The 17,249-nt window shown below is 41.3% G+C and overlaps 1 protein-coding gene across 1 annotated transcript in view; it reads left to right on the top strand.

Moving 5' to 3' along the window:
• Ttll5 (tubulin tyrosine ligase like 5) overlaps positions 1–17,249 on the top strand; it is a 254,825-nt gene that overhangs the window by 81,760 nt on the left and 155,816 nt on the right. Inside the window, 5 exon segments of the mRNA XM_045154327.1 lie at positions 2,055–2,168; positions 2,452–2,543; positions 6,480–6,542; positions 11,802–11,840; positions 16,330–16,487. Coding sequence (XP_045010262.1) covers positions 2,055–2,168; positions 2,452–2,543; positions 6,480–6,542; positions 11,802–11,840; positions 16,330–16,487 — 466 coding nt within the window.

Raw genomic sequence — 17,249 nt, 5'->3', positions numbered from 1 at the left:
TATGAATAACTGAGGAAGTATCAAAAGATTAGAAAATTAAATGAGGTACAAATCTTTAAAAAATATAAGAAGTAGGACTGGAAAGATGGCTTAGCAGTTAAGGTACTTGCCTGCAAAGCCTAATGACCCAGGTTTGATTCACCAGTACTCACATAAAGCCAGATGCACAGAGTCATGTATATACCTGGAGTTCAATTGCAGTGACTAGAGGCCCTTGCATGTCCATTGTCTCTCTCTTCTTTCTTTCTTTCTCCTTTCTGTCTGTCTCTCAGTGCAAAAAATGGAGAAAACATGTAAAAAAATTAAAAACAATCTAAGAAGTGTGCTTCTGCTCATTATTGAAGGTGACTGCCATTGCAGTGCACACTCACAGGACATCGTGTTTGCATGCACTGGGGAGAGCTGTGGGGGTCCGTAAGACCTCTGGCACTGACTCCTCTGGACCAAGGCCCCACCCTTACCACCTCTGCTAGCCCAGTCTCCTTCAAAGGCCAGCATCACATTGTGGGTTGGTGCCTCAGCGTCTGAGTTCTGGAGAGACAAACGCATCTGTAGATCTAAAGACAGATGCTGGCAGTTGGCCTTGTTTCTCCCTGGCGAAAGTTTCCTCTGAGAATCTAGAAAGACCATTTGTTCCTGTAGTTAGACTTGCATCATTGCTCTTTTTTTTTTCCTCTTTGGCAATTTTGTGTGTCTGTGTGCATGTTGTGTGTGAGCGTAGACACGTGTACGCCGCGGCCCGTCTGTGGAGAGTAGACACATGTACGCCGCAGCACGTCTGTGGAGAGTAGACACGTGTACGCCGCAGCACGTCTGTGGAGAGTAGACGTGTACGCCGTGGCATTCTGTGGAGAGTAGACACGTGTACGCCGCAGCACGTCTGTGGAGAGTAGACACATGTACGCCGTGGCATTCTGTGGAGAGTAGACACGTGTACGCCGCGGCACGTCTGTGGAGAGTAGACACATGTACGCCGCGGCATTCTGTGGAGAGTAGACACGTGTACGCCGCGGCATTCTGTGGAGGCCAGAGGACAGTTGCAGATGTTGGTGGTTGCCTTCCACCTTCTTGGAGTCAAGGTCTTTTGTTCAGTGCTGTGTTTGCCAGGTTAGCTGGCCCTCAGGCTTCCAGGAAATCCTCTTGTGCTCACCTCCCTTCTCACTGTAGGAGTGCTAGTTTTAGAGGTTCCCGGGGTTTGGAGATCCAGACTCAGGTCCTCACACTTGTGCAGAAGCACTTTATCCACAGAGCCATCTCCCAAGACCATCTCTCCTTGGCATTTTTGTCTGTCTTATTCTACCAGTCATTCATTTCATCAGTCTCAGTAATAGTGGAGTCCTTGTTACTTTTCTTTCTCTACTCACACAATACTAAATCACTGCAAACTTTGATACTCAGAAGACCTTCCTGCTTGGGATTTGGAACCTGCAGTAGTATTGCAGATCGTCAGTTAGGGTCTGTGATGACCGTGGCCGTGGCACCGTGATTGCCTCCCATGACAACTCAGGGCAGCCGGCTTCGTTCCAGGCCTCTTGATGTCCAGCAGCCACAGCTGTCTTCTGCGTCACTGATGACTCTCATCTCAGCATTTCCCCTCAAGCTCTAAGCATCCCACAGCCGAGCTTTCTGTCTCATGCATGCCTCCTTTCTAACTCCTTTCCCCATGCTGAAGAATATAGTGACTTACCAGAAGACGTGTACGTTTGCTTTCCTCTGGGGTCATTTTCCGGTCTTCCTCCTTGCCCTAGAAACACTGGATGTTCTTTCAAACTGACACGACAACCTTGAGTAGCTTACAAAAAGCACATACATATTCTTTTATTTTTCCCTGCCTGTCCTCCCCCCCCCTTAGTATTTTCCTAATCCTTTTTCTCCTCTTGTCTTTGGTTTTACTAGCTTTGATTGGCTTCCCTGGGTTGTAAGCTAAAAGATTCACTAGAAATTGAGCTCTAGATTTGAGTTTAAGCCTGATAGAAGAGATGCTTCTGTTGAGGAGTGACCAGAGGAATGTGAGGAAGGATGACAACAACTTTATTTACTTTTGATCTCCTTAGCGTTCCCGTCCACTCTCTGCCAGTGATGCAGAAATGAAAAACCTAGTGGCCTCATCCCGGGAGAAGGTACCGGGGAAGCTAGGCGGTTCCGTGCTTGGTCTGTCGATGGAAGAGGTAATGATCATTTCAGGCCTTTATGGGTTAACACAGGGCTCAGTGAACCCCAGTGAACAATTCATAATATTCATTACACTCTCAGGTCTTGCCCTGAGAAGAGAATGATTCTAGGTGGGAGAACTTTCCTTTTGGGAAACATCTCAGCTGGAATAATTTTTCCCTGCATGTTTTTGTTATCTTCTTGAGTCATAATTCCCTGCCTTTGCCTCATAGCCATGTGGATTTCAGTTTTCAAAGTAGGTTCTCCTTTATTTTGTTTATTTTCTCTTCCTCCATCTAGATCAAAGTTTTACGGAGGGTAAAGGAAGAGAATGATCGGAGAGGAGGATTTATTCGCATATTTCCTACATCTGAGACATGGGAAATATATGGGTGAGGTGACTACCTTTTTTTATTTATTATTTTAAAACTCTAATTAGGTTCATAGAATTAGATTCATTGTGGCACATTAACCTTATTGCTTTCAATGTGGTGCCTTTATTGTTTTGTTTATTTATTTAAAATACTACTAATAAAAAAATACTAATAATAAACTCAAGAACTTGGCCATCAACAGAAATTTAATCCACCTGTGTATTAGTCCTTCCCCACTTTTAGGCTTCTGCTACCCTCCTGACTACTTTCTTATTCTAAATTTTATGTTCATCATTATCTTGATATGCAAAATCATTTCATCATCAATGTATATGTTTACATTATAAGTTGTGTATTTTTAAAAATATTTTTATTATTTGTAGTATGTGCATGTGCACCAGGGCCTCCTGCCACTGCAGACAAACTGGTTACATGCATCACTTCATGTCGGTATTGGGAATTGAACCCAGACCTTCAGGCTTTGCAAGCAAGTGCCTTTAAATGCTGAGCCATTTCCCAGCCTACATTGGTTATTTCTGATAATTACTGAGCTCTAATTTATATGCCGTCAAATGCATCTATGTTAAATGTACACTTCCTTGATTTTTTTTAATTAATTAATTAATTAATTAATTTGAGAGCGACAGACACAGAGAGAAAGACAGATAGAGGGAGAGAGAGAGAATGGGCGCGCCAGGGCTTCCAGCCTCTGCAAACGAACTCCAGACGCGTGCGCCCCCTTGTGCATCTGGCTAACGTGGGACCTGGAGAACCGAGCCTCGAACCGGCGTCCTTAGGCTTCACAGGCAAGCGCTTAACCGCTGAGCCATCTCTCCAGCCCCACTTCCTTGATTTTTGACATATATAAACACCAACTTAAATACTGTATCCACAATCAAAACAGACTTATTTCCATCATTTTTGTAAGTCCTTTTGTGATCCTTTACGATCACCCTCCCCCTCATTCATGTCCACCATGGGCTTCAGGCATCAAGTGAGCAGCATTGTATCTTTCCAGTTTTTGGAGAAGATCATATAAATCGAGTCATACAATTTTTCCACATGTGGGTTCTTTTGTTTGTCATAGTGTATCTGAGATTTCTGTGTGTTGTTATCTAAAGCACTAATTCATTCCTTAATACTGTGTCTCACTATCACAACCTGTTTATCCATTCGCCAATCTGGACCATTTAGGTGTGAGAGCAGTGTTTAGCTCCTGTGAAGACAGGTGCTGTTAGCATCCTTGTGAAGTTCTCTGTGTGTACTTACTACTTTTTCTCCTGGGCTCATACTTAGAAGTAGGATTGATGGGCTGTTTGACAAGTGGCAATGTCATTTTACTTTTTTGTTTGTTTGCTTGTTTTTTGAGGTAGGGTTTTACTCCTCTAGTCCAGGCTGCCCAGGAATTCACTGTGTAGTCTCAGGGTGGCCTTGAACTCACGGTGATCCCCCTACCTCTGCCTTCTGAGTGCTGGGATTAAGGGCGTGCACCACCACACCCGGCTCATTTTACATTTTTATCAGTGATGTAGGAGAGCTGCAGTTGGTCCTCCTACTTGCCAATATTTAGTATTGTCAGGCCTGTCAACTTTAGACAGACTAGTGTATGTGGTTTGCTTTTCCCTGAGGAATTATGACATTGAGCATCTGTTCATATACTGTTGCTGTGTGTGTGTGTGCGCGCACATGTGTGCACATGTGTATGAGTGAGGTCAGAAGACAGCTGGTGGGATTGCCCTCACCTTCTACTTTTGAGGGAAAGGTCTCTCATTCTCATTGTTGTTCATTGCTGTGTTTGCCAGGCTAGCTGGCTTACAGACTTTCAGGAAATTCCTCTGTCTCTACTTCCCACTTTAGTATCTGTGCTGGGATTCTGGTTTGATTCCTGTGAACCCATGTAAGCCAGATCCATAAGATGGTGCATGCATCTTGAGTTCGTATGTGGTGGTTGGAGTCCCTAGCACACCCATTCTCTTTCTCTCTGCTGCTATCTCTCTCAAATAAATAAGTAAAATGTTTTTATTAAAAGTATTTTTATTTATTGAAATTTTAGTTCTAGCATTTTCCATTTGTCTTTTTTTTTTCTTGCTCCCCCCCACCACCACCAGAGCAAGATTCCCTTTAGGTCTTTGTGCATTTATTGCAATATAGTAACTGTTTAAAGTTCTGTTTCTTGCTGTGATGCCTCTGTCATTTCTGAGTCTTTCTTTTGATTGGCTTTCCTTTTGTTTTTAGGCCATAATTTTCCTGCTCTTATGTGCAGTCTCTTTTGATTGGATGCTGTACATGTAAATGTTATACCTTAAGTATTTGGATTTTATTGCCTTCTTTAAACACTGTTCAAGTTTTTTGGTCTAGCACCTACGTTACTTGCAAGTCAGCTTGATCTTTTTCAGTCTTAATTTTGTTGTTAAAATTGTTGTTAGGGGATTAGGGTATCTTTTTGTCTAGGTCTAGGATATGTCCACCTTCAAGGCTCTCTTAGAGTCTCTACTAAGTGACCCCCATTTTCAGGAGGATCGGCTACAGAGTTGTTCAGGCCCATGTGAACTCTGGAAACTGTTTAATTCACACTTTCTGTTATTTGTTCTTCATTCTGGCCTTCCCCTTTGCTCCACCCAGAGCACTTCTACCCAGTGTTCACCCAGAGGGCCCTTCCTGATGTATTTTTGGAGTCTTCTTATGCATAACTTCTTCCTCTTCTGTCCATTGTATATAAATTCTAGCACTTCTTATGACTTTGATCTTGATGTCAAATATTGTTGGGTTCTACTGCAACTCCCATTTTCTGCCAGTTCTGAAAACAGCCTGTAAGTTGAAAGGCTTAATAATTGAAAGGCTTATTTCATTAATTTTCCCCCAATAGGGGTCACAGTCCTGCACTGCCATCTGCTTAATTTCTGAAAACAACTTATTTGCACACCTACCTTGCACACTTTTCTGGCTGTTTGTGTGAGCAGAGCAGGGACTGTAGCAGCTGGTTTATCATGTGCAGAAGCAGAATTCGATTGTCTGAACTTTATCCAAACAGAAAATGGCATGTTGTATGTATTCGTGCCCTTTTGATTAAGCAGTATGCTACTGAGACTCTTATATCTTATAGCTATCTGTGATTATGTGCTTTTTTAGGGCTATCTTGTACTTTATGATGTGTTTAAGCTGTTGTTAATTTCACATTCTCCTGCTGATGGACATTTGACTTTTTTCTGGTTGTTAGCTGCTAAGGACAGCTAACGACAAAAAAGTATCCTCCCATATGTCTCCTGTGTATGCATCTAGGGATGGATTGCATTGTGTAGCTTTTCTCAAAGGAAAAGTATGTGCTTTAACCAGTTATCCATCTCTCCATCCCCCTAGAGAGATAAAATTTATTTGAGTAATTATCTTCTCACTTGGCACTTTAGAAATAGTATACTTCTTTTTTTAAAAACATTTAATTAATTAATTTATTTTTATTTATTTGAGACAGAGAGAGAGAATGAGAATGGGCACACCAGGGCTTCCAGCCACTGCAGACGAACTCCAGATGTGTGTGCCACCATGTGCATCTGGTTTACATGGGACCTGGAGAATCGAACCTGGGTCCTTAGGCTTCGTAGGCATACCCCTTAACCACTATGTCATCTTTCCAGCCCATAGAAATAGTATACTTCTTTACAAACACTATATAAGTAACCTGTGGCTTCTGAGCTTGGTTCTTTGATTTTCATAGTTTTATCTTGAACTAAAGCTTAAGAAATAGCCAGGGATGATGGTGCACGCCTTTAATCCCAGCACAAAGGAAGCAGAGGTAGGATTGCCATGAGTTCGAGGCTACCCTGAGAATCTGAGGATACAGAGTCAGTTCTAGGTCAGCCTGGGCTAGAGTGAGACCCTGCCTCGAAAAACCAAAAAACAACAGCAAAAAGAAAAGAAGAAAGAAAGAAATAACTGTTTTCTTTCTGTTTCCTTCAGGTCCTACCTTGAACACAAGACCTCCATGAACTATATGCTGGCAACACGTCTCTTCCCAGACAGGTGTGAATTTGCTAAGTGTATCAATTAGACATAGATTTTAAACACAAAAGACTATGTATGCAAAATAAAGGTTAGAGACTTTATAAAAAATCTTCATGTAAAGTCTGTCATATGGTCATTAGAAAACAGAAGGTAATACCTCATTTTCTAGGATCTGTTTATTGCTCAACACTTTGTAATGTTTGTGAAAGCAAACCATGACCATCTTTGAGCAACCCTAGCAGATGCCCTAAGTTTTATTTTTCTTTCAAGAAGATTCTTACTTACGCCTTTTTCCCTTAAACACACAATTTGAACAGATGTTGTTGCTTTGGTTCTAGACTAGAAGAGATTTATTGGATCAGAAAAAGCGAAGGGGAGGTAGATCACAAAACACACACGCTGGTCTTTATTTATTTATTTATTTTATTTTTTTATGGAGGAAGGCATATTTATTGAAGCCTACAGATCCAGGGGAAGTTCCATAAATGGCAGAAGAAGCTGGCCTGCCTTCACAGGATCAGGTGGAGCAAGAGAAGTGCAAGCCTAAAGTCAAAAGCCACAGCACAGCACACTTGAGGAACTCCAGCTAGGCACATTTCGTATATCTTTAGATTGAAATCTGAAACCCACCACCACACCTTAAGATCCACACAGTGATACTGCCTCCAGCCAGGTGGCTGCAGATGCAAAGTACAAACAAACAACTGAATATATTGGGGGCCATCTATTCAATTCAAACCACCACATTCCGTCTCTTGCCCCCAAAAGATTTATAACCATCACACATTGTAAATTGTACTCAGTTCAATTTCAAAGGACCCCCCAGTCTTGACCAATTTAAGATGTTAAGACCTATAAAATCAAACAAGTTAAGTATTTCTAACACATAAAGGCACAGAGTAAACATTTTCAACTGGTATAAGGCATAGCAAGGAGAGACTAAAACAATGCATAGTGAACCACCATCAAACATCAAACTTAGGCAATTCAAGTTCAGTGTAACCAGAGACTGCCAGTCTCCAGAATTTCCAATTCCACCCCTCCAGCTGGGCAGAGTAGCCAGGGAACACTTCTATCTCAGGCCAACAGTGAGCTCCATGGTAGCCCTTGCTTAGTCCTGGTATATCCAAAATATCTTCGGGTCTTCTTGCAAACCACGGTTCATCTTCCAAAGGCACTTTCAGCCTATCAGGGAACCAGTCCTCATGCCACATCTTAGCGGAGTTGGAACCATGTGCAATTCACGACCACTGTTCGCATTTTTGATGCTTCTGAAACCAATACCAGGTGTGCAGGACACAGCCATATTCTTAATTCACAGGCAAAATACATCATAACCTTGAAAAGCAGGTTCCTTCTCCAGTCAACTCTTTCCAAAAGTGTTTGCATTTCTGTGATAGTCTTTCCTCAGGCATCCTTTCCATGGTAAAGCAATTGGACCATCTCACTTTAAGATTGCTAATGTGTTTGACAATAGCAGCTTTAGTAACCTAAAGCCAGTCTCTGTGCCAGTAAATTTAACTTGATTAAAGTTTCCCAGCTTAAAATCTTAAGTCTTTCAGTCCAATATCTCTAGCCAAGCACATCCGTCCATTACAAATTTAACCTTGATCAAATTCTCTGGGCCTGGGCATCAGTACACAGCCAGCCTTTATGCCAGTAGCCCAGTTCCAACAAAGTCCTCTGCAGTCTTTCCTTCCCATTAGAAACCTCATAAGCCTCGAAGTTCAATGCTATCTGTACTTAGCATTCTTAGACTCTCATTAGAATAGTCCATAAAACTTGTCTTACCACTACAGAAGACATCTTCAGTTGCAAGCACCAAGTCCATGCCTATTCCTCCAAAACAAAGGTTCCAAAAGATCAACATCCACATGGTCAGGTTCATCTCAGCCCATTCCTCGGTACCAAATTCTGTAGCAGACAGCTTCAGGTTCATTGAGATGAACTTCCAGACCAGGCACAGTTATGGAGGAAGAGATATTTATTGAAGCTTACAGATCCAGGGGACGTTCCATAATGCCACACTGGTCTTTATAATGATAACTGACCACCTCAGTAGAAGGGCAAATGGAGAAATGATGGAAGAAAGACTCTAGAAGTCAGATAGCAAACAGAGGCTGCTTAGCGTACTGTACTTCTGTAGCCCCTGGGAAATAAATTCATTGAAGAAAACAGTTATTATCATAAGGAAGCACCCTACTGATGTAGAGACATTATTTTGATATTATGTTTGCTTTTCTGAGAAATACTTAAAATGGATGCCCAGATTTCTTGTCATTTCATGATCTATTGTAGGAAACAGGATTTGTACTTGTATCTGTATATTTGTAGTAAATAGCACTGAATAACCATGTGTGTTGCTTTTGGTGAAATATAGCTTGGATTTACTTGGAAGTCTCAGATCCTGACATAAACCTAGAGTTTGGGGAGTTTTTCCTCATCTCTAAAATCTGACGTAGTTTCCTTATCTGCAGAGTTCAGGATGCCAGGATATGTCCTGCTTTGCCACCTGTCTCTGGTCCTGCTTTGCAGGGCACAAGTGCTGTCAGTGTGAAGATGGAAGTCTTGCAACTGGGAAGATCCCCTGTTCTCACCCTGCTCTTAGTGGAATCTTAGTGGCCAGAGTTTAGCTATAGGCTCCACATTTCCTTTTTCATTCTCTCCATCCCATCGCTTAGCTTTGCATTCTTAGAGATTTTCTTAGTATTTTTTAATTTTAATTTTATTATTTATTTATTTAATTTTTATTAACATTTTCCATGATTAAAAAAAAATCCAATAGTAATACTCTCCCCCCCCACTTTCCCCTTTGACATTCCATTCTCCATCATATTACCTCCCCTCTTAGTATTTTTTTGTTTCATTTTGTTTTAAGAGGCTAAAGTTTGTCCTGACCTGTAATTCACTATGTAGTCTTGGGGTGGCGTGGCAGTACCTCCTACCTCTGCCTCCTGAGTCCTGGCCTTAAAGTGCACCACCATGTCCAGCCCTATTGCTACTACCAGTATTGCCACTGTCTCATAGGCCATTATTGCTTACCTACCCTCATCTTTCCCCTTGCTTTCTCATTTTGCCTTGGCGAACAGTATCTTATGTAATGTCTTACTGTGTAGCAGTAGTTGTAATACTGGGAATCTTATAAGTCACATTTTATGTCTCAGCTCCATCCCAGAGGGAAGTAGAGGTGCTTATTAAAAGCGTCCCATGTGATTGTAATGTGAAGCCATGCTTGCAAATTACTGGAGACAACCATTATCTGGGCTGAAAAAGTTGAAGTCATCTTTAGTCTTTTGATGCTAATGTGATAGTATCAGGACATTAGCAGGGGAAGATATAGGAAAAGAGAAACAAAATATTTTGGTGGAGAAACCTGAAAGAAACACCTGAAGTTATATGCTATGAGATGCCATCAATCATAGCATGTTTGAAATGATAAAATGGACAGGTGAATGGGATAGGAACTAGATAAAAAGGTAGTTAAAACAGGGCACAAGGACCCTTAGGGTAGGTGACACAGTCCATTATCTTGTCTGTGTTGGTGAATAGATGAACCTACAAAGGTGATAAAATTGTGCTGAACTAAATACACACACACACACACACACACACACACATGAGTACAAATAAAACTACAACCCCTTGGGGCTGGAGAGATGACTCAGAGGTTAAAGGTGCTTGCTTGCAAAGCCTGGCAGCCCAGGTTCAGTTCTCCCGTATCCATCTAAAACTAGATGCACAAAGTAGCACATGCATCTGGAGTTCGTTTGCAGAGGCTGGAGGCCCTGGTGTTCTCATACTCTCTGTCTTTTTTCTTTCTATCAGAGAGCTGATTGCAAATAAATAAACAAACAAACATTAAAAAAACTGACACCCCCCCCCCAACAAAAGTGTTAAGTGAAGAAAATGAACGAAGAGAAAATGTTCTAAAAGGGAAGTGAAAACTCCCACTTGGCCTCTGTGTTAAAGCCCATCCTTAGGTTAAAGACAGTAGAGATCATCTCACACACACTCTCTCTGTGTCTTTCTCTTTAATAGGCTTTTTTCTTAGCCTTTTGGGAACTCCATGAGACTGGAGCTGGAGCTTGGTTTCCTGTCCTAAACCAGTTAGTAGAAATAGCCCTGCAGTCAGAACTGAGCCCTAGGCTCCAACATCTGCCCTTCAGGTCTGGCCACAGGCAGGGTACACAAGGGTCTCTTCCTTTCCTTTATCAGTGCAAATAGGGGTAAGAACCTTCCGCACATAAGGGCCATGAGGCTAAGGCGTGGGCTTTGCTTTGTAAGTAGACAGACAAATGCAGGCCATTGTTTCCATTTTTCTCTAGAATTTCTTTCTCTTTTTGTGTGTTTGCATGTTTATTACATGTTGGTGTACATGTGTACAGATGGCATGCATATGTGTGTATGAAGGCCAGAGGTTGATGTTGGCTGTCTGTCTTCCTTTATCACTCTCCACTTTATTTTACTTAAGCACAGTCTCTCACTGAAACTTGAGCTGGCTGATTTGGCTAGCCTGGCTGGCCAGCTTGTCCCTAGAGTTCTTCGTCTCTACTTCCATAGCACTGCGATTATAGGCAGGCTACCACGAGCCCATCTGGCTTTTACATGAGTGCCAGGGATCTAAACTTTGGTCTTCACAGTTGTTGAGCAAGTGCTTTATCCGCTGAGCCACCCCCTCCCCCCGCCCCATTCCTTTGATTTATTTATTTATTTTATTTTCATTCCTTTTATTTTTAATTGCTATTCATTCTAGCTCATAGTATTCTTCTCCTTGGAGAATATTCTCCCCCCCCCTTTTTTTTTCAAGGTAGGGTCTCACTCTAGACCAGGCTGACCTGGAATTCACTATGGAGTCTTAGGGTGGTCTCAAACTCACGGCGATCCTTCTTTCTCTGCCTCCCAAGTGCTGGGATTAAAGGTGTGCACCACCACGCCTGGCTTGGAGAATATTCTTTTTTTTTTTTTTTTTTTTTTAAGGTGTTTGTCAAGGTCTCGAAATTTTATTTATTTATTTATTTTTTAATTTTTATTAGCATTGTCCATGATTATAAAAAATATCCCATGGCAATTCCCTCCCCCCCACCACCACACTTTCCCCTTTGGAGAATATTCTTAATTGATCTATTTGCTTTTCCTCAAAGATACTCTCTCGGGCCAAATGTCATATTGAATGTCCATAATAAAGATATTAGAAGTGCATTCAGTGTGTAGGGAGTGAACTCCAGATTGAGTATATGGTCAGTGTTCTCTAACCCAGTGTTCTTTCTATTTCTGTAGGGGAAACCCAAGAAGAAGCTTACTGACAGGAAGACTACGGTAACTGATTGTTGAGAGTTGACAAATTCTTTCCATGTGCATAATGTGCAACCATGTACAGACTAAGCATAATACCTTATATAACCATTTTCTGTTTGGCTCAGCAGGAATAATAACAAAAATATTTTCTGTTGAAAAGTTTGTAGTGTGCCACATTTTACAAACTAAGTGTGAGATTTAATTTATTATAACTATGTGTAAGTCATTTCAGCTGATGATAATAGTATTCTTGTTTGGCAGTGTGAGAGAGACCAGAGTATTAATGAGATTTCAAGACTATTACCATGCTACATTGAAATAAGAATTTCTGTTTGACTTTGGTATATCTGAAGCATACAGCTCTGCCTGATGGGACTGACTGGACCTGCTTTGGTTTGCCACAGAACTGAAAGTGTGTAAAATACCTGTGGCTTTTCATTTGGGCAGAGAAGGAAAAATGTCAGGAAAGATTGAGAGAGCTTTCTTTGCCTCAGTGAAGGCTGCAGCTGCCATAGAAACTCTCCAACCCAAACACATCTTCAGGCTGTAGAGAGCTGAAGACTGCATGTCCCCTTTGTGCTTTGCTTCTGTAGAAAACAATATGGTAACAAGTAAGAAATCTCATTTCTAGACTTTTTGTGTTTCTGTGAGGAGTCAATTAAAACAGTTGAAATTTTCATTACTTAAGGAAAGCATTGTGATTGCCTTTTAAGAGAAGCTGAAGTAAATAATTAATAGTTCATTTCCAAATGATAGTTTTATTTAAGTTATAAGTTTTCTGTAAGTTTTAGGGAATATATTGGCTAGGTATAGGTATATCCTGGCAGCAAATAATTGAAAAATAAAACTTGAAATTCAGTTTATAGTATATGAAAATATTAAGTACTTGGGAATAAACTTAATAAAATGTTTAGTACTTACATGCTAGAAGTACTTAAATACTATTGATAGAAATTAAGGAAAACCCACATAAATGGTGAGATATATTATGTCCATGAGTAGGTAGAACTAAAGTTAAATATTCAGTCTCCTCAAATGAATCCAAAGATCCAGCACAATTTCAGTCATTCATCTAGTACATTTTTTATAGAAACTGAATCAAGTCCAACAGTGGCCTTAATCTTTTTTAATGTGAGAGAGCAAGAGAGAGAGGGAGGGCAAAAGAATTGGCCTGCCAAGGCCTCCAGCCACTGTGATCGAACTCCAGATGCGTGTGCTACCTTGTGCAGATGTGCAATCTGGCTCATGTTTCACCTTGTGCATCTGTCTTACATGGGATCTGAAGAGTCAAACATGGTTCCTTAGGCTTCGCAGGCAGACACCTTAACTGCTAAGCCAGCACTCTAGTCCATGGATTTATTATTTTTGAGAAAGAGAGAAAATGGGCACACCAGGGCCTTTAGCTGCTGTGAATGAATTCCAGATGTACGTGCCCCTTGTGTGCATGTGTGACATTGCATGCCTGTGTCACTGTGCACCTGACTGTGGGACCTGGAGATTTGAACATGAATTCTTAGGGTTTGCAGGCAAGCTCCTTAACCACTAAGCAATCTCACCAGCCCTCCCGTGGCCAATTTTTAAAACTTACATAGGAGTGGGAAAAACCAAGTTTTCTTGACTTAGAGTGCCTGACTTAGCTTTAGTAGCCACGATGGTGGCAAGTTCATCAGTGAAACAGATGAGACAGCTCAGAAATAGGCTTATGTCCATGTGGACATTTGATTGCCAACAAAAGGCCCAAAGTAATCCCATGGGGAAAGAAACTCTTTAACAAGTGGGGCTGGAACAATTGAACACTGTTTCTTTAAAAATGAGCCCTAACTCCTATCTTGTGATGAAATTAGAATAATACATATACATAAGCGTAAATGTTGTTATAAAACTTCTTGAGGAGACTACAGAGTACTTTGTGCTTATATGAAGTGTTCTGACATGACACCAAATAAACCAAAACTATAAATTAGGCTTCCTTAACATTTGAAACTATCATAATTGTTCTAAAAGAAATCTTGGGCCTAGGGAAATGGCTTAGTGGTTTAAAGTGTTTGCTATGCAAACCTGTTAATTAGACTTCTGATCAGTAGAACCCCTAATGCTGGATGCATATGTGTCTGTAAAAGCAATATGCCTATAAGTGTGAGAGGCAGAGCCAGGAGAATCCTGATGGCATTTGCAATAGCAAAACAACAGCAGACACTGTTGCAAACAGGGTGGAAGGCAAGAACCAACCGTGTACACACCTACACACACACACACACACACACACACCCAGAGGGGGGAGGAGGGAATGGGGGAGGGGGGGGGGGAAACAGGCGAGGAGGGAGAGGGAACAAGAAATATTTTTTTCCTAAAGAATCATGTTGTTGTTGGCAGTATAGACAGAAGCATTCTTGCTTATATATCCAACATGAATTCGTGAACGTACATGTTGAGCTTTCTTACACCTCTTCATTAAGAGGACTGAAAACATTAGCTGTCTCAAGTCATACTGAGGGTATTTTTTAAGTTTTATTAATTTATTTGCAAGCAGAGAGAGATAAAGAGATTGGGTGCACCAGGGCCTCTGGCTACTGCAGATGAACTCCAGATGCATGTGCCACTTTGTGTACCTGGTTTTATGTAGGCACTGGGGAACCGAACCCAGTTTGTTAGGCTTTGCTGGCAAGTGCCTTAACCACTGAACCATCTTTCCAGACCCATATTGAAGTAATTTTTTGTTTTTCTGCAGTAGGGTCTCATTCTAGCCCAGACTGACCTGGAATTCACTGTGTCATACCAGGCTACCTTCAAACTCACAATGATCCTTCTACCTCTGCCTCCCAAGACTGGGATTAAAGGCATGAGCCACCATATTCAGCTAATATTTTATTTACTTATTCATTTATTTTAAAGAGCAAGAGAGAGAGAAAGGGTGCAACTGGATGTCTAGCCACTACAAACAAACTCCAGACACATATGCCACCTTGTGCATCTGGCTTTATGTATTGGGGAATCGAACTTGGGTCCTTTGGCTTTGCCAAAAAGCACCTTAAAAGCCATCTTTCTTGCCCCCAAATTGGGTTTTTAAAGGGCAGTTTTTGGGAAAGAGTAATGTTAGTGAGTGTGTAAGGTAGAGATGTCACACTTGCCTACATAAGTATCAAATTGGCCAAATGGTTATATATTATTAAATAAATGACTTGGATTTTTTTTTCAGTTTTTTATTTTACTTATTACTTAGTTGGCCAGTTGTCTATTTTCAGAGCTTTGTGTGTGGTTCAGTCTTTGGGACCAAGAAAAAAGTCAGTTTGAACATTTTTTTAGTTGCAACTACTTGGAAGAAGAAGGCAAGAGGATCACTTGAGTCCAGGAGTTTGAGGCCAGCCTGGTCATTACACTGATACTTTATTTCAAAAACAAAACAAACAAATAAAAATCTTCCTTTCCCTTTCCGCTCCTGATGTCAGGATCTTCCCTGTTCTTGGCTTAATGCCCTGTTTAAAAAGAAAGCCTGAGAAAGATTATCTACTCTGTGCAACCAAATATCCCCATCAGAAAGGCAAAAGTCTACTAAATGGCAGCCTTTCATCATAGCACTATCCTAAAGATTGAGAGGAGCCAGCATAGTTCCTTGGCCTGAGAGGGAATTCAGTTAACCAGTTGCATGTTGAGTTCTGAATACAGAGTTAGTTGTGTGTTTCCTGACACTGATGTGGACCCTTCTTTGCATCTCTTGCAGCTCTGTAGTTTGCCCTGTCTTTGCCAGGATAGGGCCTTACACCAGCCATTTCCCTAATTTGTGATTTGTCTTTAATGCCTGATGTCTCCCCTTTTCCATGTCTCATTTCTTCAGGCCCTGATTAAGTTAGACCTTGTCCTGTATATGCTGCCATCACTTGTCTGTGCCTCTGGCTCTCACTCCTGCCTGTACTCTATGCCTGAGGTCTCTGCCACTCTCCCATTGCTGCCTGGAGCTACATAGGCTCTAAAGGGCAGGAGTCTTGGCAGGTCTTCATGCTATGTTGTGTGACACTTGGGAGGCCATGAGAACACTTGCTTTAGAGTCCCAGTCAGTTCCATGCTGCTTCCCATACTCTCAGATGATCAGCTGTTCCCATCCAACCCCTGCCAAATCTGTGTATAGTATTTTACAATTCAGAACAGCATTTGCATACTTCTGAGAAAAGTATAATTAAAAGCAGTCACTTTTGCCATACTCAAAGCTTGAAGTTTTACTATCTCCTGGGCATTTTCAAGGTATAAGGTATTGAATGGCACTTTATAGTCCAATAGTAGTAATGTTACTGAATACTTAAAGGTATCTCCAGATATATTTTTGTTCAGAGCACTTAATGAATTCAGAGAGGCAATTAGTGAGGGTTAATGATGTAAGTATTTCCTTTGTCAGCCCCTTAACACTCACCTGGGAGCTTATGTTTGGCCTGTTCTTAAAAATTCTGTCATACTTAGCCTTGGAACAAAGAAGAGGACTTTCTCAAGGCTGTACCTGCCATATTGGTTTTGTCCCTAGAGTGAATACAGATGGAGTACCAGAGCTGAAGGTAGAGAATGTGAATTCCAAGGCCAAGATGCATGCTGCTCTTTATGAAAGGAAGCTCCTGTCTCTGGAATTGCGAAAACATAGACGGCAGAATGGTAAATTGAGGACAATGAGGTCAAAATACCCAGGTACCTGCTGGTGTCTTTTTACCACACTACATCTGGGTGGTGCCAGACCTGGTAACCAGCTTCTTACTCATCACATACACTTGCTTTTTGTTTCCTATAGTCTTTTTGTTTTCTATAATCTTTTTTTTCCTCTCTGAAACTTCACTTCAGAAATATCCGATGACTTAAGCACACATATTTTGGTTCCTGATCTCATTCGACCATCATACAAATACCCAATTCTTTAGAAATAGCATTTGAAATTTGGGCTAGGGTGATGGGTCAGTTGGTAACTTGCTTTTTGTTCAAGCGTGAGGACATGAGCGCAGATCCTGAGCAACCACCTAAAAGCTGGACTTGGTGACCTGTGCCTCTAATCCAGCACTGGGGTGGCAGAAACAGGAGAATCCCCAGGGCTTGATGGCCAGCTAATCTAGCTGAATTAGTGAGCTCCAGGTTTAGTAAGAGACCCTGTGTGAGACAAATAAGGTGGAGAGGATTTGAGGAAAAGACACCCAGTGTTGACCTTTAGCATCCACATGCACGCTCACACATGTGCCTGCAAACCACACAAACATGTACACACACACACACACAAGAAATAATCTTAGGAATAGAAGTAATGCATAGTAAGACCATAAGGAATGATGATAAATACTCTGAAAATGCAAACTTTGTTCCCTTTTCGTGGAATTGTGAGCAGTGCTCTGGGAGTGCTCAGTTGGTGATTAAGCAGGCACACAGCTCATCTTTGAAATTATTGAATGATGCAAATGCTTTACA

The sequence above is a fragment of the Jaculus jaculus genome, chromosome 7 (assembly GCF_020740685.1).
Source record: "Jaculus jaculus isolate mJacJac1 chromosome 7, mJacJac1.mat.Y.cur, whole genome shotgun sequence".
Taxonomy (NCBI): domain Eukaryota; kingdom Metazoa; phylum Chordata; class Mammalia; order Rodentia; family Dipodidae; genus Jaculus; species Jaculus jaculus.
The sequence above is the reverse complement of the archived record's forward strand: the minus strand, read 5'-3'. Positions and strand labels throughout refer to the sequence as shown.